Raw genomic sequence first — 15,911 nt, forward strand, 5'->3', positions numbered from 1 at the left:
ATTCCGACAGCACTATTTCAGGTCTTTTTTTTTTCTTGTTCACCATCGTTGAATGTCGTGAAAGTTGGTCCCCAAGCCCGGTACGCAGCGGATGCTGAAACAAGGCCTGACTGGGAAAAGCATGTCTTCCTCCGCCTCACTCTGCTTCGTACGCCGTGAATGAACCCCCGGGCTGCACTTGCAAAGTTCCGTATGAAAGTTTCGTAGTTATTAGCTTGGCCAGGTTCAACAGCAGCTTACTTTTCTTCGCATTCCTTGGTCCAGCGCTTCTGCTGTGCGAGGACAGATAGCGTGCCTGAACCCCCGCCACACGTTGCCGCGCGCAAGCATTTGCTGTCAACAGGGTGTATGCATGTTTTGTCTGTCATCAGCCACCGATGGGCGTCCGCCACGGCGATTGCTGTGGCGCATCCACACCTCCTCGATGCCATCGATTGATGGATGCTCTGCCTGCCAAAGTCACAGAGCCCACAACAGACGCCCGGCGGCGCAAAGCACCGACCGCCGCGAGCACACCGCGCACCAAAGATGCTAGCGCAGGCTGGTCGTGTCTATTTGCCTGTAGTCTCGACTGTTCGGCCTCCCCGTCAGGGGCGCTCGAGGCCCCTGTGGGGGGCGGCTCCGGCGGGACGGTGCCAGACACCATCGGTGATTCGGCTGGTGATCTAGGATGTCGAGTGGCTGGCGCAGTGTCACGCTCGTCCCAGCTGCTGGGTGCCGCGGATGTCTCGTGAAAGAAGGGAGGACAATACTAGTAGTAGTGGCCATAGAACTAAGTACGTATGAAGTAGTAGTAAAATATGAGGCATCGCGTTGGCACCAGGGAACCAAGTATCCGGCGCTGTCGGTATTCTCGTGCTGTACGAGTAATTAAGGTACCAAAGTACCTACTGTACTGACGTTAAGTAATCGCAGCCTTTATTAGTAGGGAATTTGCCCCAGTCTGGGTTGGGTCTGTAGCGAAGATGGCGCGGGCGTGCTTTCGCGGTGACGCGGCTGGTACAGTAAGTACTTTGTACTATGGGGGAGCTGTGTGTACTGTGGCCTGGGTGTGTCCATGTCCGAACCCCAGGCAACTGGCTGATACCGTATTTGCGCGGGGCGGGCGGCTTGCACGAGTGCGTCTGCAGCCCATGGAGGCTCTTCGCCGCCGGCCTGTCCCGTGCCTTCCATGCAACAGCGAGCGTGCGGCTGTCCCCAACAGCACCTGACGTACTTCGTGCTGTTGTATCTTAGGTACTGTATCTACCTGTATGGGAATACAGGTACTAACCTACTAGCAGGACGTGCAAAGTAGGAGCGGCCCGGGCTCCTTGACTCGGCAAGTGGAAGGAGCGACAGAGTGCGCCTCAGCACCAATGGTCCAACATCAAAAGCTGTGTGCAAAGTACGTACTTGGCCAGTTTCTGTAGCCCACGGGGTCAGCTGCACCGACCGTCTGGCGTCTGCTCTTCTTCCGCTTCTCCCCATGCTCAGATTACTTTCGATAATTCAACACCCACGCACGCCCTGGACGGTCGAGACAACCTCCACTCTATGCCTAGCCGGACCCGAGCCTCACTCCTTATTATTACCAGTCACACACAGCCTGGGTCCAGCTCGACCTTCACTCAGCCCTCGACTCTGCTTCCCCTCACGTGTCTTGTTGGGCCGACTGCTCGCCAAAAGTCGCTCCATGAAGCGCCGTCATACTGTGTCTCCTCTCATTATTGAAGCCGTCACGCTCAAGGCTTTGCGGCTCGCTCTCGACATGAGGCTTCTGGACTGCAAAAGACCATCCTAGCTCACTTTGCTGGACAGTCTCTTCACGTGGCTCCCGCCGATCTCCCCTCCCCACACACACACCCTCGTCCCGTTCCCGACGTGGCGGCAGCCTCTGGCAGCGCCCGCGTGTTCCCTTGGATCGGGACCATCAACTCTTGCCTGGAATTGAGACTAGAGGCCCTACCCAGGCGTTGGTGAGTCGCTATCATAACGGACTCCCTCGCTCGCCCGCCAAGGAGGCCAATGATTTTTGTCGGACAGCGCCCGACAGTTCCCGTTGGTTCAGCTCCAAACAAGAAGCACGGGTCGCCTGCGACCCCTGATCTCCTGGCGCGCGTCTCTCCCTTTCGAACCTTCTTTGTCGTCTCCCTGCAGTAGTACAGTAGGCCTACCGAACAGGGCAATAGGAGCATCTCAGGGTCCGTACAGATTACCGCACAGCATCAGTCCTCGCGAGTCAGAAACATCCCTTTTCGTTCGATCGCATCTTGCGGCCGTCCAAGCACACAAGCCCGGCCCCGGGAGCTTTCCCAAGGACCACCACAACCCGACCCCGATCCTGGGCCCCTCCCTGAGCTACCCACTTCTGGCTGTTCATCCCACATGCACATCCACTTCCGGCCTGACATCTCGATCGCCTCGTGCCGGGCTCTGGACAGCCATCTCGCCCCTCAAGGCCTAGACCTTGGCCAGCAAGCCCCCGGTTACCAGCAAGGCCTTGCGCTCGACGTCAAGATCGATCCTGCTGGTACGGAGGACGTCTGCGGCCTCACGTCATACGCTACGGCGCCGTCCTGTTCCCTGCGACGAGAGACCCCTGGCCTCGGCGACGCGAGCCCCCGCCGTCCCAGAACACTCTGCTTGTCTGCTGAGACTGGACTGACTCCTCTGCCCCATATCCTTTCCTTGGCCGACACCCCCTGTACACGAACTTGATGCAGCCGCCAGGCAAAAGTGGTACATGCCACTCCCACTCTTCTGTCCCTCCTCCTTCCATACCCTCTTCTTCGTCTGTCTCAACAACGTCCCACGATACAGCCACGTTTTCTCGCAGCAGCACCTGCCACCCTGCCCTGGACGTCGAGGCTTCACTCTCGTCCTGCTCCACGGCGTACGACCACGTCGCAGAAGCGCTTGGGACCGACCAGGGCCGCTGGGCAGACCGCCCGCGCTATTCCAGCAGCTTTGCCGAGCCATGGGTGCATGCGACTGATGCTCCCGGACAATCTGGTCCGTCGAACTCGCCGACTCGTCTTTCAACTCCAAACACCTCCTCTTGGCGACCCAGAGGCGTGGTCTCGCCCCGTGCTCGTGACCTATACGACCCGGCTCGTCGTCCAGAACCGCCGCGTCACACCCAGTCTTTCAAGCGCACCTCCCGACAAGCCGGCAGGACAGCCGACCACGCGATGGATCAGGCCCCAATCAAGAAAGCTCGGATAGGGTCTTCGCCGCCAAGAAAATTTGAGATCCCGCCCTCAGCAACTGGGCCGCCTCCGCCGCCTTCGCGGCTGCACCGCGAGGGGTCCTTCTCGCCATTGTTCTTCTCTCACGCCCCTTCGAGGCACCTGGGCCGCCCTCCCAGTGCTACCGCATCCGAGATCGCTGCCACCATGATGCTGCGCGATCGCGGTGACCCATTGGGCGGCGTGACGACGGTCAAACTGCCGAGAGCCAGCGTCAGCTCCGCGAGCCCAGCCTTGTCAGGCAGCACTCCAGGAAGCCTGAGCTCGTCTATCGACATGTCAATGCCTTCTGCAAGCACGGACACGAGAAACATACCCACGAACTTGCAGTCTGTCCAAGCAATAGGCGCACTGGAGCTTGTCGAGCATGACGAGCGCCCCACGTTCCTCGTCGACTTGGCCAACTTAGCCAACGTCAACAAACCCAGCATCAACATACTGTACATCAACAGCTCTTTGCGGACATGCCCGGAAATATACAATCTGGTCGCCGTGGACCCAGAAGGCCCCGTATTCGACGACAATTTCGATCGCTTCCGAACTTGGGTATACGCCACCTCCAGAAGCAGCGGCGACGGTCTCTACCTCTCTCTGCCTTACCACGAATACGGAGGCATAACTTGGACATCCACGACGCTGCGGCAACGCTTTCGCTTTGTTAGTGGCAACGTTACGCCAATTGCATCGCGACAGGTTTCGCCGATGCCTCTCGCGGAGGAACCTCCCCCCATGGACGCCGTGGCCTCTGCTCTTGCTCCCTCGATTCCCGTCTCGCCTATGGATGATGTGGTTGATCCTCCCGATTACTTTGGTGACGCCGCGCCCGAGCAGACGCGGGGAAACGTGGCAAGTCTAGGCGCAATACAGAGCAAACTCGACAACCAAGCTGGCCCAGTTCACCCCGACGCCTTTACCAACCAGGTACTCCAGGTCCAGCCCAGCAAGGTTCTTTTCGATTGGACGAGGGTCCCCATCACGGACAACTTGAATGAACACATCAAATTCGCCAAGTCTGTTGACTGGGCTTCGACACCACTCGGACCCATGTCGGACTGGGCGTATGATTTGCGGGCCATGTCCAATCTGGTCATGGGCAGCCCGCACCCCGCGGCTATGTACTGGGGTCCCGACCTCGTCTGCATCTATAATGAGGCTTACGTCGAGCTGGCTGGCGGTAAGCACCCACAGCTCATGGGCATGAAATACATCGACGCCTGGTCCGAGATCTGGCCGGAGATCGAACCAATCTTCAAGAGCGCCTTGGAGGCCGGTCAGGCAACCATGAAGCACGATAACCACCTCTTCATCCGGCGTGATGGGTTTCTAGAGGAAACCTTCTTCTCTTGGGCCATTGTGCCGCTGGTCGGTGTTGATGGCGAGGTGGTGGGCCTGTACAATCCTGCGTTCGAAAACACACTTCGGAGAGTCAACGACAGGCGGATGCTCACTCTACGAGAAATAGGCGAAAGGATCGCGACGGCCACAACGGTTAGTGGATTCTGGCCCCAAGTGCAAAAAGGTCTCGAGTACAACGACTACGACGTGCCATTCAGCTTGATTTACTCTGTCAAGGAGGACGCCGAGAGCGATGTCTCGTCACTACACTCTGGGAGTCTCATACACTCTCCTCAAGTAATCTTGGAAGGCTCTCCCGGCGCACCAGAAGGTCACCCCGCAGCGCCAGCACAACTTGACCTGCGATCGTCTGAGGAAGGCTTTGCCCCATACATGAGACAATGTATGGCAGGAGGGGGAGTGCCCGTGGTCCTTTCGGAGAGCGATGGGACTTTACCCACGGATCTACTACAAGGAATCAAGTGGCGAGGCTTTGGCGACCCATGCACGACAATAGTCGTCTTCCCGGTGGTGCCAACTACCACCAAAGAGGCTGTCACCGGTTTTATAATCCTCGGCGTGAATCCTAGACGGCCGTACAACGATAACTACAAGCTCTTCATCCATCTACTCTCTCGTCAGCTAGCCACATCCATGGCGTCTGTGGTGTTATTCGAGGAGGAAATTCGACGAGGTCAGCGAGCGGCCCGGCTCGCAGCGCTGGATCGTCAGGAGCTTTCGATGCAGCTACATCTGCGTACGCAAGAAGCAAACGAGAGCGAGTACAGGTTCACGCGCATGGCTGAGTACGCACCGGTCGGAATGTTCATTGCGGACGCCCAAGGCCATATCAACTACTGTAACGATATGTGGTGGCAAATCTCGAGACACTCTCGCTACGATGATACCGAGCTGGCCTGGATGAACAGCGTACGAGATGAGGACAGGTCATCGTTGGAAGCTGCTTGGAAAAAGCTTCTCGAGGAGCGGGTGACGATATCGGTCGAGTTTCGTTTCAAGCACAGCCAGCGAAATGGTGACCATACCATCGACACGTGGGTTCTCATGAGCGCTTTTCCCGAAAAGGCCCTAGATGGGAGCCTCAAATCCATCTTCGGGTGCATCACGGACATCTCGTCACAGAAGTGGGCAGAAAAGGTCCAAAACGGGCGCCGAGAAGAGGCAGTCGAGATGAAGCGCCAGCAAGAGAACTTCATCGACATCACCAGCCACGAAATGCGCAATCCCCTTTCCGCGATCCTACAATGTGCGGATCAAATCACCAACAACATTTCGGTCTTTACGGCGCACGAGGTAAAGGGGCAAGTGGAGAAGCTTCTAGAGAACTGTTTGGACGCGGCCAATACCATAAATCTCTGCGCGAGCCATCAGAAACGCATTGTCGATGACATCCTCACACTGTCCAAGCTCGATTCAAACCTGCTCGCCGTAACTCCTGTCGATGAACAGCCCATCAAGGTGGTTGCGCGCGCTCTAAAAATGTTCGAGTCCGAGCTGCTGGCTCACGACATTGAGCTTGAGTTTCAAGTGGATTCGAGTTTCGAAAGGCATGGCGTTGAGTGGGCCAAGCTGGATCCGTCTCGATTACGGCAAATTTTCATCAACCTTATGACCAACGCAATCAAGTTCACGCAGGGGCGGGAGCAACGGAACATCAAGGTATCAATGAGTGCATCGAAGGACATTAGCGAGATCACCAGCAAGGGGGTGCAATACCTGGACAGAAACGACATCCAGAGGACTGCAGGGATGGACATTGACGAGCAGGAATGGGGGAAAGGCGAACGGATCAACATTCACTGCGCTGTCGAGGACACGGGGCCCGGTCTTCGCGAGGATGAGCTGAAGCTCTTGTTCCAACGATTCCAGCAGGCGACACCGCGGACGCATGTGCAATACGGTGGCTCCGGCCTTGGCCTGTTCATATCCAGGATCCTGACTGAAATGCAGGGAGGTCAGATCGGCGTGACGTCGTCCAAGGGTGTTGGGAGCAAGTTCAACTTCTACATACAGAGTCGAAAAAGCCTGAACCCGCCATCGGGCTTCGAGCAGGTTTCTGCCTTCAGGATCGGGCGCAAGGTACAGGTACCGACGAATGCAGCCCCCCAAATGAAGGACACGCCATCCAACTCCCCAGCACGCGGGACCACTTGTTCGGAAGGCCGACCGCTTTTCGATGTTCTCATCGTTGAAGACAACATCGTGAACCAAAAGGTTCTGCAAAGGCAGCTACGAAACTGTGGCAACAACACTTTTGTTGCCAATCACGGCCGCGAGGCACTCGATACCCTGCAGAAGTCAAGATTCTGGGCCGGCAAGGAGGACAAGGGCGTCGATATCTCCATAATCTTGATGGACCTCGAGATGCCAGTCATGGACGGCATGACGTGCGCGAGGAAGATTCGCGAACTTGAGAAGAAAGGTACCATTGTGCGGCATATACCCATCATTGCGGTGACAGCCTATGCGCGCCCAGAGCAGATTGAGAACGCCAAGGCCGCGGGGATTGTACGTTTCCCCCCTTCTTGCGCTTTTGACCTTGCCGCTCATGTATCAAGCAGGATTATGTCATTTCCAAGCCATTCCGCATACCAGAATTAATGCCGAGAATCGAGGAGCTGGTTGGCAAGTACGAGAATCTCTCGATATCTCCTGAACCATGAGTAGAGGAGGATATACCAAGTCATCACGAGCAGCTGCGCAACTTGCGACCCTTAACGCAGCATTTCTTCAAAGCACGACCTACATTCTGATACGGCCTCACGGGTCGTAGATACCTAATATTCGAATATTGTCCTTTTTCCAGACATGTTGAGCCATATACAGCATACAGCGTTGGCAAGCATTGGCGTTCCGGGGTGGGGCTGGACCTCATGAAGCAAAAACGAGTTTGGGCGACCATCGCAGCACCGTGGGGAGGAGTACAGGTACGAGCGGGATTCATCTTCTTGCACTATAGATGATGCTAATGAGGGCCTGCATTGGTTTCCTGCGGCCGGGGGGGCTCCGTGGCATGGGTGAGGACCAGACAGGGGATTAGAGTACTCCGTACACACGCGACGCAATGCCGGTTACCCCGGAGGGGCACATGACGGCCGGACAGGGAAAGGAAATATACAAGTCATATATACGACACTCGACATGCTTATACCAAACGCCGACACCTCCCTTGATGTGTCTTAGGCTATTATTATATCCAATACTCCACAACATTCTGCGCCCACAATGACACTAGGCGGCGGCGGTTGTGTCGGCTCCGATGTGATGTTTGACGATCTGACCGGCCATCAAACGCAGACACACTTGATATCATCGCCGCCATGAACCCTCCTTCCCGATCTCGTTCGTCTCCCTCCCTTCTTTCATTCGTCCATTCCTCCGCCCACCCACCTACCCTCGCGCGAGTGACCGCCCCAGGCACTACGGCTAACGGCTGGCTGGCCCCTGTCTCTCTCTTCCGTGGGGATATACAAAAGTACTACGGAGTGACGTCTGTCTAACTTCATCACGTATCGGCGTCTTGGCCCCGCGTGGGTGTCGCGATCTAAGCCCTTTGTGTCCTCGGGTGTTGGGGATGCCGAACAACGTATGTATATACGAACGTGGATCATGCATGGATAATGGATGTTGGACGAGGGTTAAAAGGTCATGCAGGGTAGTTGGTTGGTCGAGGATCGATTGCCGCCGCGGCACTGGGCTCGTATATATGCGACAGAGGCGACCAAGGCACCAACGAAGACGCGGAGATGGGTTGCTTCACGACTGGTCAAACAATGGTTTGGCCACCTCGAATGGCCCGTGGCATGGGGCACCAGACTCATGGAAACACACAGCAATTGTATTATTAGTTATTACTATCGCATCCTCCCCGGGTATCGAACATCAGCCGATGCGGTATACTGGCAGCTAAGGACTGTTTCGGAGACCATGGTCTCCTCCCCCCTTTTTTTGTGATTTTGGCAACCTCTTTTTTTTGGCTATTGCCAGAACGACAGAAGCAGTATTGGAAATTGGTATCAGTGAAAGCAGTCTCGACAGGGTATCTTGGTATCTTGTGAAGAAATGCAGACCATCCTTCCGTTCCGTACCCTTTCATGCGTGCGGTCCTCTTTTTGTGCAGTCGTGTTCCTCAAGTCGTAGCAGCTTCACAAGTTGCCGGCCCTCTAGGCAGCAGCGGTGACAGCGGGAGTCGAGGAGGCGACGTTCTCGGGCTTGTTCTCAGCCTCAGGCTCAACAGCCTTGGGGGCCTCGGCGACGGGAGCCTCCTCCTTGGCAACCACGTCGGCGGCGGCGACCTCCTTAGCGGGCTCCTCGGCGGTGGCATCCTTGGCGGCTTCCTCGGCGGGCTTCTCCTCGGCCTTGGCGGCGCCCTTGCCCTTGATAGTAGCACGGAGCTTGGAGAACGCACTCTTGCCGGACTTCTCCTCGCCGTCGACGGGGGAGGGGGACTTCTCGCGCTTGCCGAAGGCGAAGGGAAGAGACGACTTGCGCTTCTCCTTGGCCTCCTTCTTGGCCTCACCGTTAGTGGCAGGGGCCTCGACCGTCTCGGTAGGGACCGTGGCGGGGCTGGAGACATCCACAGCGAGAGGGGTCGTCGACTCAACGGGAGGAATGACGGGGGCGGTGGCATCGGTGGCGGGAACGTCAGCCTCCTTGGGAGCCTCGGCAGCCTCCTCGGTGGGCTTGACCGTCTCAGCAGTCTTCTTCTCCTTCTTTGAGAAGACATTGCCGAAGAAGCTGTTGCGCTTGGAAGCAGCAGGCTTCTCCTTGGGGCTCTCGGCAGGGGCAGCCTCCTCGGCGGCCTTGTCCTCGGTGGGCGCAGTCTCGGCGACGGGAGCAGGGGTCTCCTCAACCTTGGGAGCCTCAGTCTCAGGGGCAGTCTCAAGGGCGACAGGGGCGTCCTCCGCCTTGGTCTCCTCCTTCTTCTCCTCCTTCTTGCCAAAGCCGAAGAAAGAGGCGCGCTTCCGGCTAGCAGAGCGACGCTTGGGCTCCTCTTCCTTGGACTCCTCCTTGGGGGCAGCCTCACCCTCCTTGGCGGGCTCGTCGGCCTTGGTCTCATCGGCCTTGACGGGCTCCTCAGCGGGCTTGTCCTCCTTGACAACGACGGGAGCAGGCTTGAAGCCCTCGACGGTCTTCTTGAAGGCGTCGGACTCGGTGACGGTGGCGGCGAGCTCCTTGGCCTCGGCAATCTTGAGCTTCAGCTGGGCGACCCAGCCGTCACGCTCGGTGGAAGAGGCGGCCTTGAAGCTGTGCTTGTTGCCCTTGGAAGTGAAGTGGAACTTGTTGGCGCCGTCGACCTCGGGCTCGGTGGCATCGGCCTGCAATCGAGTGTTAGCAACAGGTCGGCGTGCGAGCGGAACGATTACTGGCGCGTGCTCGGATGGCGGAGTCCTTACCAGGTTGATGACGCTGTGGGGGGCCTTCTTGTCGCCGACAAAGAGAAGGCCCAGTCCGGTGTGGGAAGCCCAAGCAATGTTGTGGTGAGCTGTCTCGGTCGACTTCTCCGTCTTTTGGTAATGGGCCAGAGACTTGGGCTCGACAGCGTCGGAGCCGAAGAAGAAGAACTCCTTGCTGGGGATCAGGTTCCTGGGGTTGGTGCGGTTAGCACACGACAGTTCCTCTGAAAAGGACTCGCGGGTCTTCCATTATGATGGAACTCGCTCGGCGGGAAGAGGCTGGATGCAGATGGCGAACTCACTTGGGGAAGCTGGCGCCCTGGGCCTTGTGGCCCAGGTGGCCCTCCTCGACGGGCTTGACCTCATCCTTCTTGTCGTCCGTCTTGGGGGCCTCGGTGGCCTCAGCAGACGTGGGCTCGGCCGTCGTCTCGGTAGCGGCGGGAGCAGCCGTGTCGGGGGCGGCGGCGGTGACGGGCTCCACGACGGCGGGAGTCGTCTCCTCCTTGGGGACCTCGGGGACGTCCACGACGGGCTTCTGTTCTTCGGCCATTCTGGATACGAAAAAAAGAGGAAGGGGGTATCTCAAGTTGGGGGTATCACAACAAACAAAGACGAGATGGTATAAAAAGGAAAAGGGGGAGGAGATCCAGAAGGCGTGGAAGCTTGGGATGGGGTTCAGACAGAGCTGGTGGTGAAGGGGAAGAAGAGGAAGAAGGAGGGTAGCTGGCAGAAGGGGACGCTGGGTACTTATTTGGGTCGAGCTGGCCGAGCGAGAGCAGGGAAGGGCAGGGCAGGGCAGGGCAGAGCGGCGTAGACAGAGGAAGAGGAGGAGGAGGGCAGGGTCGGCCAGGGCGGACGGGCGGGCGTGCGGCCGGGAGGAGCAGCGGGAGGAGCAAGAAGGGGATCAGGAGCCGGAGCTGGGGAGCTGGCTGGCTGGCTGGGGTGGGGGGGGGGAGACAGACCGCGAAGCCCAGAGAGAGCTGGCCGGCCAGTCATACGCCAACTTGGTGCCTTTTCTCCTCCTCACTCGTACGAGAGTGTAGGTAGGTACCGTACCGTTCGCACAGAGGTACCTAATTCATCCATGCCATCCAGAGAGGAGAGAGTGAAAGCTGGCGAGCAGGCGCGCAGCAGGAGCAGCAGTGGACAAGCACAGGAGACGGATGGGCAGAGAACTGGAGGAAAGGGGAGTCGGGGGGGGGGGGGTGAGCGTACTAACGGTTTGTGATGGGCGGCCAGCCTAGGCCAAGCCAGACCAGGCCAAAAAAGTCAGGGCAGACAGAGAGCAGAGCAGAGTAGAAGCAGGCAGGGCAGAGCAAGCCATGCCATGCCATCGTCCCGCCCTTCCTCTTCATCCCATCCTATCCCCCTCCCCTACGTATCAAAACCATGCGTGCGTCCATGCGCGCGCGCACGCACAACCAGGCAGACCCATTCATCAGCGGGCCAGGCAGGCGTGGGCCAAAGGGGGCGAGTGGGTGGCGCGGGCGGGCGGGCTGGCTGGCTGGCGGACGGGCGCCTTGCGGTGGACAGGTTTCCCGCGCCCGCCCTGAACCTGACCCTGACCCTGACTGACCCTCTGAGCCCTAGTAGCCAGGAGGAGGAGGAAGAGGAGGAGGAAGGAAACGGCTCGGGATGCCGGTCGTGTTCAATTGGCCTGCTCCGCTCGACGATGCAAGGTTTCAAACCCAAAAAGCTGGCTGGCTGGCCGGCGGGCGTGATGATTGTTTGCTTGCTTCGCCTCATTACCGAGGAACGCTCAACGGCAATGGTGATGAGTCGCGGTCCGGGACCCTGGACTTGGCCCTGGCCCCCCCCCCCCCCCGACTTCCATTGCCTTGCCGTCTGAGTGGTACGAGGAGATAAAGTACGAGTAACGAAGCAGCACCCGTCTGGGCGGGCGCTCCAGAAGGTATAGTGCACTACCCGCCCAGGTACAGCAAGGTATGGAGGAATGAACCTGCTGCAAAGTGAAGTCCCCTTGGGTCAGTGAATCCCGAGCGAAGGGGCCCTCCCCCCCCCCGCCCCGCTCTCGCTCCTGGTTGAGTCGACGGTGGGGGTGGACCTACCGTACTAACCCCCCTAGCTTAGCCTGCCGACAAGCACCAAGCATTTTTCACGGCGGCGGCGGCGGTGGAGGGGGCCCGCCGCAGCCGCAGCCGTTCAGTTCAGTTCAGTTCAGTTCAGTTCACACTTCAGTTCATCAGTTTAGTTACCCACGGCCAGCAAGCAAAGCCAGACGACGACCTAGGTACGAAGTATGGACCACCTCCTCGATCGGGGGGAGGGGAGAGGAGGAGGGGAGGGGTCCGTGGTTTGGCCTGTGACTGCCATGCCACTCATCAGGTTGCGCGCCAGCGAGCGCGCCTTCCAAGCCTGACTTGCCCGAAAAGCTTCCTCCCTACAGAGGCGACCTTGACTCGGTCCGGGAACAAATTGACAACAAAAGCAGCCCTTTACAGGTACTCTTTACCATCTGCCATCCGTCCACGAAACGCACTTCCAGGGCACTGCAGGCGGCGCGAGAAGCGATCGCTGTTGCACGTTATTAGTCATACCTAGTAGGGTACTAGTAGGTACGCAAGGCAGGCACCAACGTACCCTTTGCCTGGCCAAGGGATGATAAAGCGCCTCAGGTGGTTGTTCATCTGCTGGCCCGACGACAACCTGAGGCAAGCTATCTATGCATCCCTCATTATCGTCGGCGACGCCCCCGTTTCGCCAAATCGCGACATAATTAACCAGGCATCGTCACCTCCCTTGCGCCCATTCATACTAACATACGACTGGGCTGCCCGTGCGAGGCCACCCGACCAACCTGGAACGAATGGATGATTGGAATCCGCGCGCGGTAGCTTCCGCTGTAGTATCTGTATGTACGTATGTATGCATGTAGGGCCTGTTGTTACTATCGTAGCATGCATGGCCTGATCGTCGAGGGAGCCAAGCCCTGTGCGAGTTCTTTCCCAGGCCCGGCCAGACGTCTCGTCACGTCGCTCCTCGCCACTTTCGTGCCGTCTCGTCGAGCGACTGAGGAGTGAGAGCCGCCGTCGCACGACCAAGTTCGCGACGCCAAAAAGGCAAGTAATAATTCGCATCGCACGACCGCCGTTTCGGGGCCGCACACTGCCGCGACCTCTGCCACCATGACTGATACCACCACCACCACCACCACTACTACTACTGCCACCATGTGCTCTGCACCGCCCGCTACTACTGCTCCTTCCTGATTGTCACAGTCAGTCAGAGAACCCGAGAGAGCGAGCCCCTTCCAGGTCGCTGCTGCGGCTGCGGCTGCTTCACAGACAACACAACAACAGCACAACACAGCACAACACAGCACACCATCATTTACCTGTTGCCACACGATGCACGCCCCTCCCCTTTCCATCCATCCCATCCGAGTGCCCCATCTATCCCCTTGTCCGTTTTGCCTCCTGGGCTCCTTCCCCCCTCCTCATCACGCACTGGCCGCTGCCGTCGAATCAAGCCGCCGCCCTCGTCGAACATGGCGGCGCACTGGCTCGCTGTTGGGCACCTCACCTCGTGCCGCCCGTGGGCCTCCATGCCAAGCGCCGGTATCTCGGAGGGACCAGCCCTGGGCTGAGACTTGGTTTAGCTGCCGGGGGCCCCAGCAACAGATATTGGAGGCCATGGCCCGTGCAGGCGCAAGCGAAGTGGGACGAAATTGCAGACCCGCCCACCACCCACCTGCGCTACCCGTCGTCGCCTGACAAAAAGGATGCGCCAACCTCTGGGTCATGCTCCTGTCCATGCATCCATCCATGCATGGGATGGCTCCCTCCCCCCCCTCTCTCGAGCATCATCGCCCTCATCATCATCATCAGCATGATGATGCTGTTTCCGTGAGCCTGGGAAACGGGGCTGAGTGGTGCCGGCGTCAACCGTACCACAGTCGTCGTCGACGCACAAGCGGCGCCCGCCCATTCTTGAGACGAGTCTATGGGGAGCAATACGTACAAAATATTCGTTGGAATTTACGTACCGCAGAAGCAGGGTCGGCGGAGCCGTGGCTGCTCTCGTCCTCAAATGGTCGTGGAATAGTTGGCCCATCCGTGCAAAGTATCGCATCCCTTGCCCGCTGCACGGCCACCCGACCCAAACACCCCCTCTCTCTGCGTGCTCCGGTGCTTGTACCGTAAAACACCGCGGCGGCCTGAGGGTATCTATCTCTGCTCCATCTACGGAGTAGAGCACTGCCTAGATGTGGGTGGAATGGGCGCCATGTCCGTGCCATCGGCTCGCCTTGCTTCGTTCGCCGCCATCATCGACTCTCTGGTCCTTGCGCGCACGGTGGCATATCGGATCTGCCGTCAGGAGGGCAGGGAGAGATTTTTCATTTCATCTCGCAGCTGCGCGATCAGATTCGGGCGAGCCATCGTCCGGCCTGTTTGTTGCTTAGCAACCCATCGTCAACCCTCATCGCATCGTCGTCCTGGCTCGCTGCTCTCCTTCTCTTCTCTCTCTCCCACCGTCGACCCTAATAGTTACGTACTCTCTATTTTTGTCCACCGCCCGGCAACCCTTGACCTTGGCTCTAGCGTCGCAGAGACACCCCGGCGCGAAGTCCCGGCAGCGACATGCAGATTGTGGCCCCATCGCATTTCGACCCGGCGCTTGTCAGTGGATCTTCCATTTACTAGTAATAAGTCGGACTCCAAAACAAGGGAAAGCAACAGGGAAGGCAAAGGGGGACAGAATTTTACCCGTATGTACATACGTGCAACGGAAAGGAGCCATGCATCATCATCATCGCACTCGCCACAACGTACGAGCGGGCGGCCACGCGCCCATGCAAAAAAGGAGCTCTCCGTCCCACTGCAGAACTGGACGACACTATTTGCCTGTGCTTGGCTTGACGGTTTTGTGCCGGTGCATCACGCGTCTGGTTGCAGCAGAAACGTCATAACCTTGCTGGGCGATGCGCACCCCCCTCACAAGGTGTGGTGTGTGGGTGTGGCGGCCGCGGTTCCACACGAGCTTTGACAAGCGGTTGGCGTGACTGGCGCCTTCTCCTCCCAGCTGCACGAGGGCGGACCCGCCTTGTTGTCCTCTGGCTGTGCTGCGTATCAAGCCCGTGTTGACCAGTCTCCTGGCTGGCCGTGGGTAATTGCTCGTGGTCCCCCCCAGGGCTTCGTAGTAGTAGATGGTGGTAATAATACTTTGTCGTATTGATGTGGCTCGCCGTCACCCGCGCCCGCACATAAGATGGCTTCCTGCCCTTCTCATTTCCACGTCACCAGGTGGTCGCATGTCGTCTCTTGCTTGCCTGCGTCGACCAAGTAAGTGCCCACCACTGAGGTCCCTACTTTGCTTCCGGTCGGATGTTAGCAGCGTCCTGGCTCACGGCGCCACCACGCGCTCTCGCGCAGCCCATTGCCTCGCCGATCACACCCTCAGCAACAGCCAAAGGCTTGATTGCCCGCCAACCCACGAGCGCCCATGCTGGCAAACCACAGCCAAGCCCACCCGCATCATCGTCACCGTCCATGTGACTCTTGCTGTGCTAGCGCCGCCTCGAGGTCGTTTCCCTGCCTGTCCCGTGTGGCAGTGGATCCATGGGGGACAGAAAGGTGGGAGAGGTGGCCAGAGCAGTGCCTTGGGTCGAGACATGTCGTGCTTGGCCGAGACACAGTGAGCAAGTCAAGGCTTTCCGAAAGCCGCGGGTGCCCGGAATTGCGACACTCTCCCTTGACTGGCCGCCCGACATCCAGCTCTGTCGTGCGCGATCGGCGGAACGAGACCAGAGGTCAGCCCCTGCGGAGTCGTACTGACGCTTACGACCCTCCTGCGAACTCCCCCAATGGGTATTCCATGCACGATGTTGTGCTGGTACCAGTGCGAGCGCTGTGTTGATGCAATGCGCATTGTCAGTGGGACAACAAGACATCGCGACACCTTGATATGG

At 58.5% G+C, this 15,911-nt stretch overlaps 2 protein-coding genes across 2 annotated transcripts; one reads left to right on the plus strand and one right to left on the minus strand.

Annotated features, from left to right (window-relative positions):
- Nucleotides 1-1,609: 1,609 nt before the first annotated feature.
- JDV02_009304 (uncharacterized protein) lies at nucleotides 1,610-8,228 on the plus strand. Its single transcript, XM_047990956.1, has 3 exons — nucleotides 1,610-7,094; nucleotides 7,148-7,928; nucleotides 8,063-8,228. Exons 1-2 carry the CDS (start codon nucleotides 2,700-2,702, stop codon nucleotides 7,247-7,249), a joined length of 4,497 nt encoding a protein of 1,498 aa, XP_047846966.1. The 5' UTR covers nucleotides 1,610-2,699; the 3' UTR covers nucleotides 7,250-7,928; nucleotides 8,063-8,228.
- Nucleotides 8,229-8,416: 188 nt separating this feature from the next.
- Nucleotides 8,417-11,759, minus strand: JDV02_009305 (uncharacterized protein). Its single transcript, XM_047990957.1, has 3 exons — nucleotides 10,285-11,759; nucleotides 9,983-10,172; nucleotides 8,417-9,904 (listed from the first exon to the last, which is right to left on the minus strand). The coding sequence occupies exons 1-3, from the start codon at nucleotides 10,530-10,532 to the stop codon at nucleotides 8,750-8,752; spliced, it is 1,593 nt and encodes a 530-aa protein (XP_047846967.1). The 5' UTR covers nucleotides 10,533-11,759; the 3' UTR covers nucleotides 8,417-8,749.
- Between the last annotated feature and the right edge of the window lie 4,152 nt (nucleotides 11,760-15,911).

Source organism: Purpureocillium takamizusanense, chromosome 9 (assembly GCF_022605165.1).
Source record: "Purpureocillium takamizusanense chromosome 9, complete sequence".
NCBI classification, from domain to species: Eukaryota; Fungi; Ascomycota; class Sordariomycetes; order Hypocreales; family Ophiocordycipitaceae; genus Purpureocillium; species Purpureocillium takamizusanense.

Coding starts and splice junctions, on each gene's coding strand:
- JDV02_009304 (XM_047990956.1), top strand. CDS start 2,700: ATGCAGCCGCCAGGCAAAAGTGGTACATGCCACTCCCACTCTTCTGTC. Junction 7,095..7,147: donor ACGCCAAGGCCGCGGGGATT/GTACGTTTCCCC, acceptor TGTATCAAGCAG/GATTATGTCATTTCCAAGCC.
- JDV02_009305 (XM_047990957.1), bottom strand. CDS start 10,532: ATGGCCGAAGAACAGAAGCCCGTCGTGGACGTCCCCGAGGTCCCCAAG. Junction 10,173..10,284: donor CAGGGCGCCAGCTTCCCCAA/GTGAGTTCGCCA, acceptor CACCAACCCCAG/GAACCTGATCCCCAGCAAGG. Junction 9,905..9,982: donor CCCACAGCGTCATCAACCTG/GTAAGGACTCCG, acceptor ACTCGATTGCAG/GCCGATGCCACCGAGCCCGA.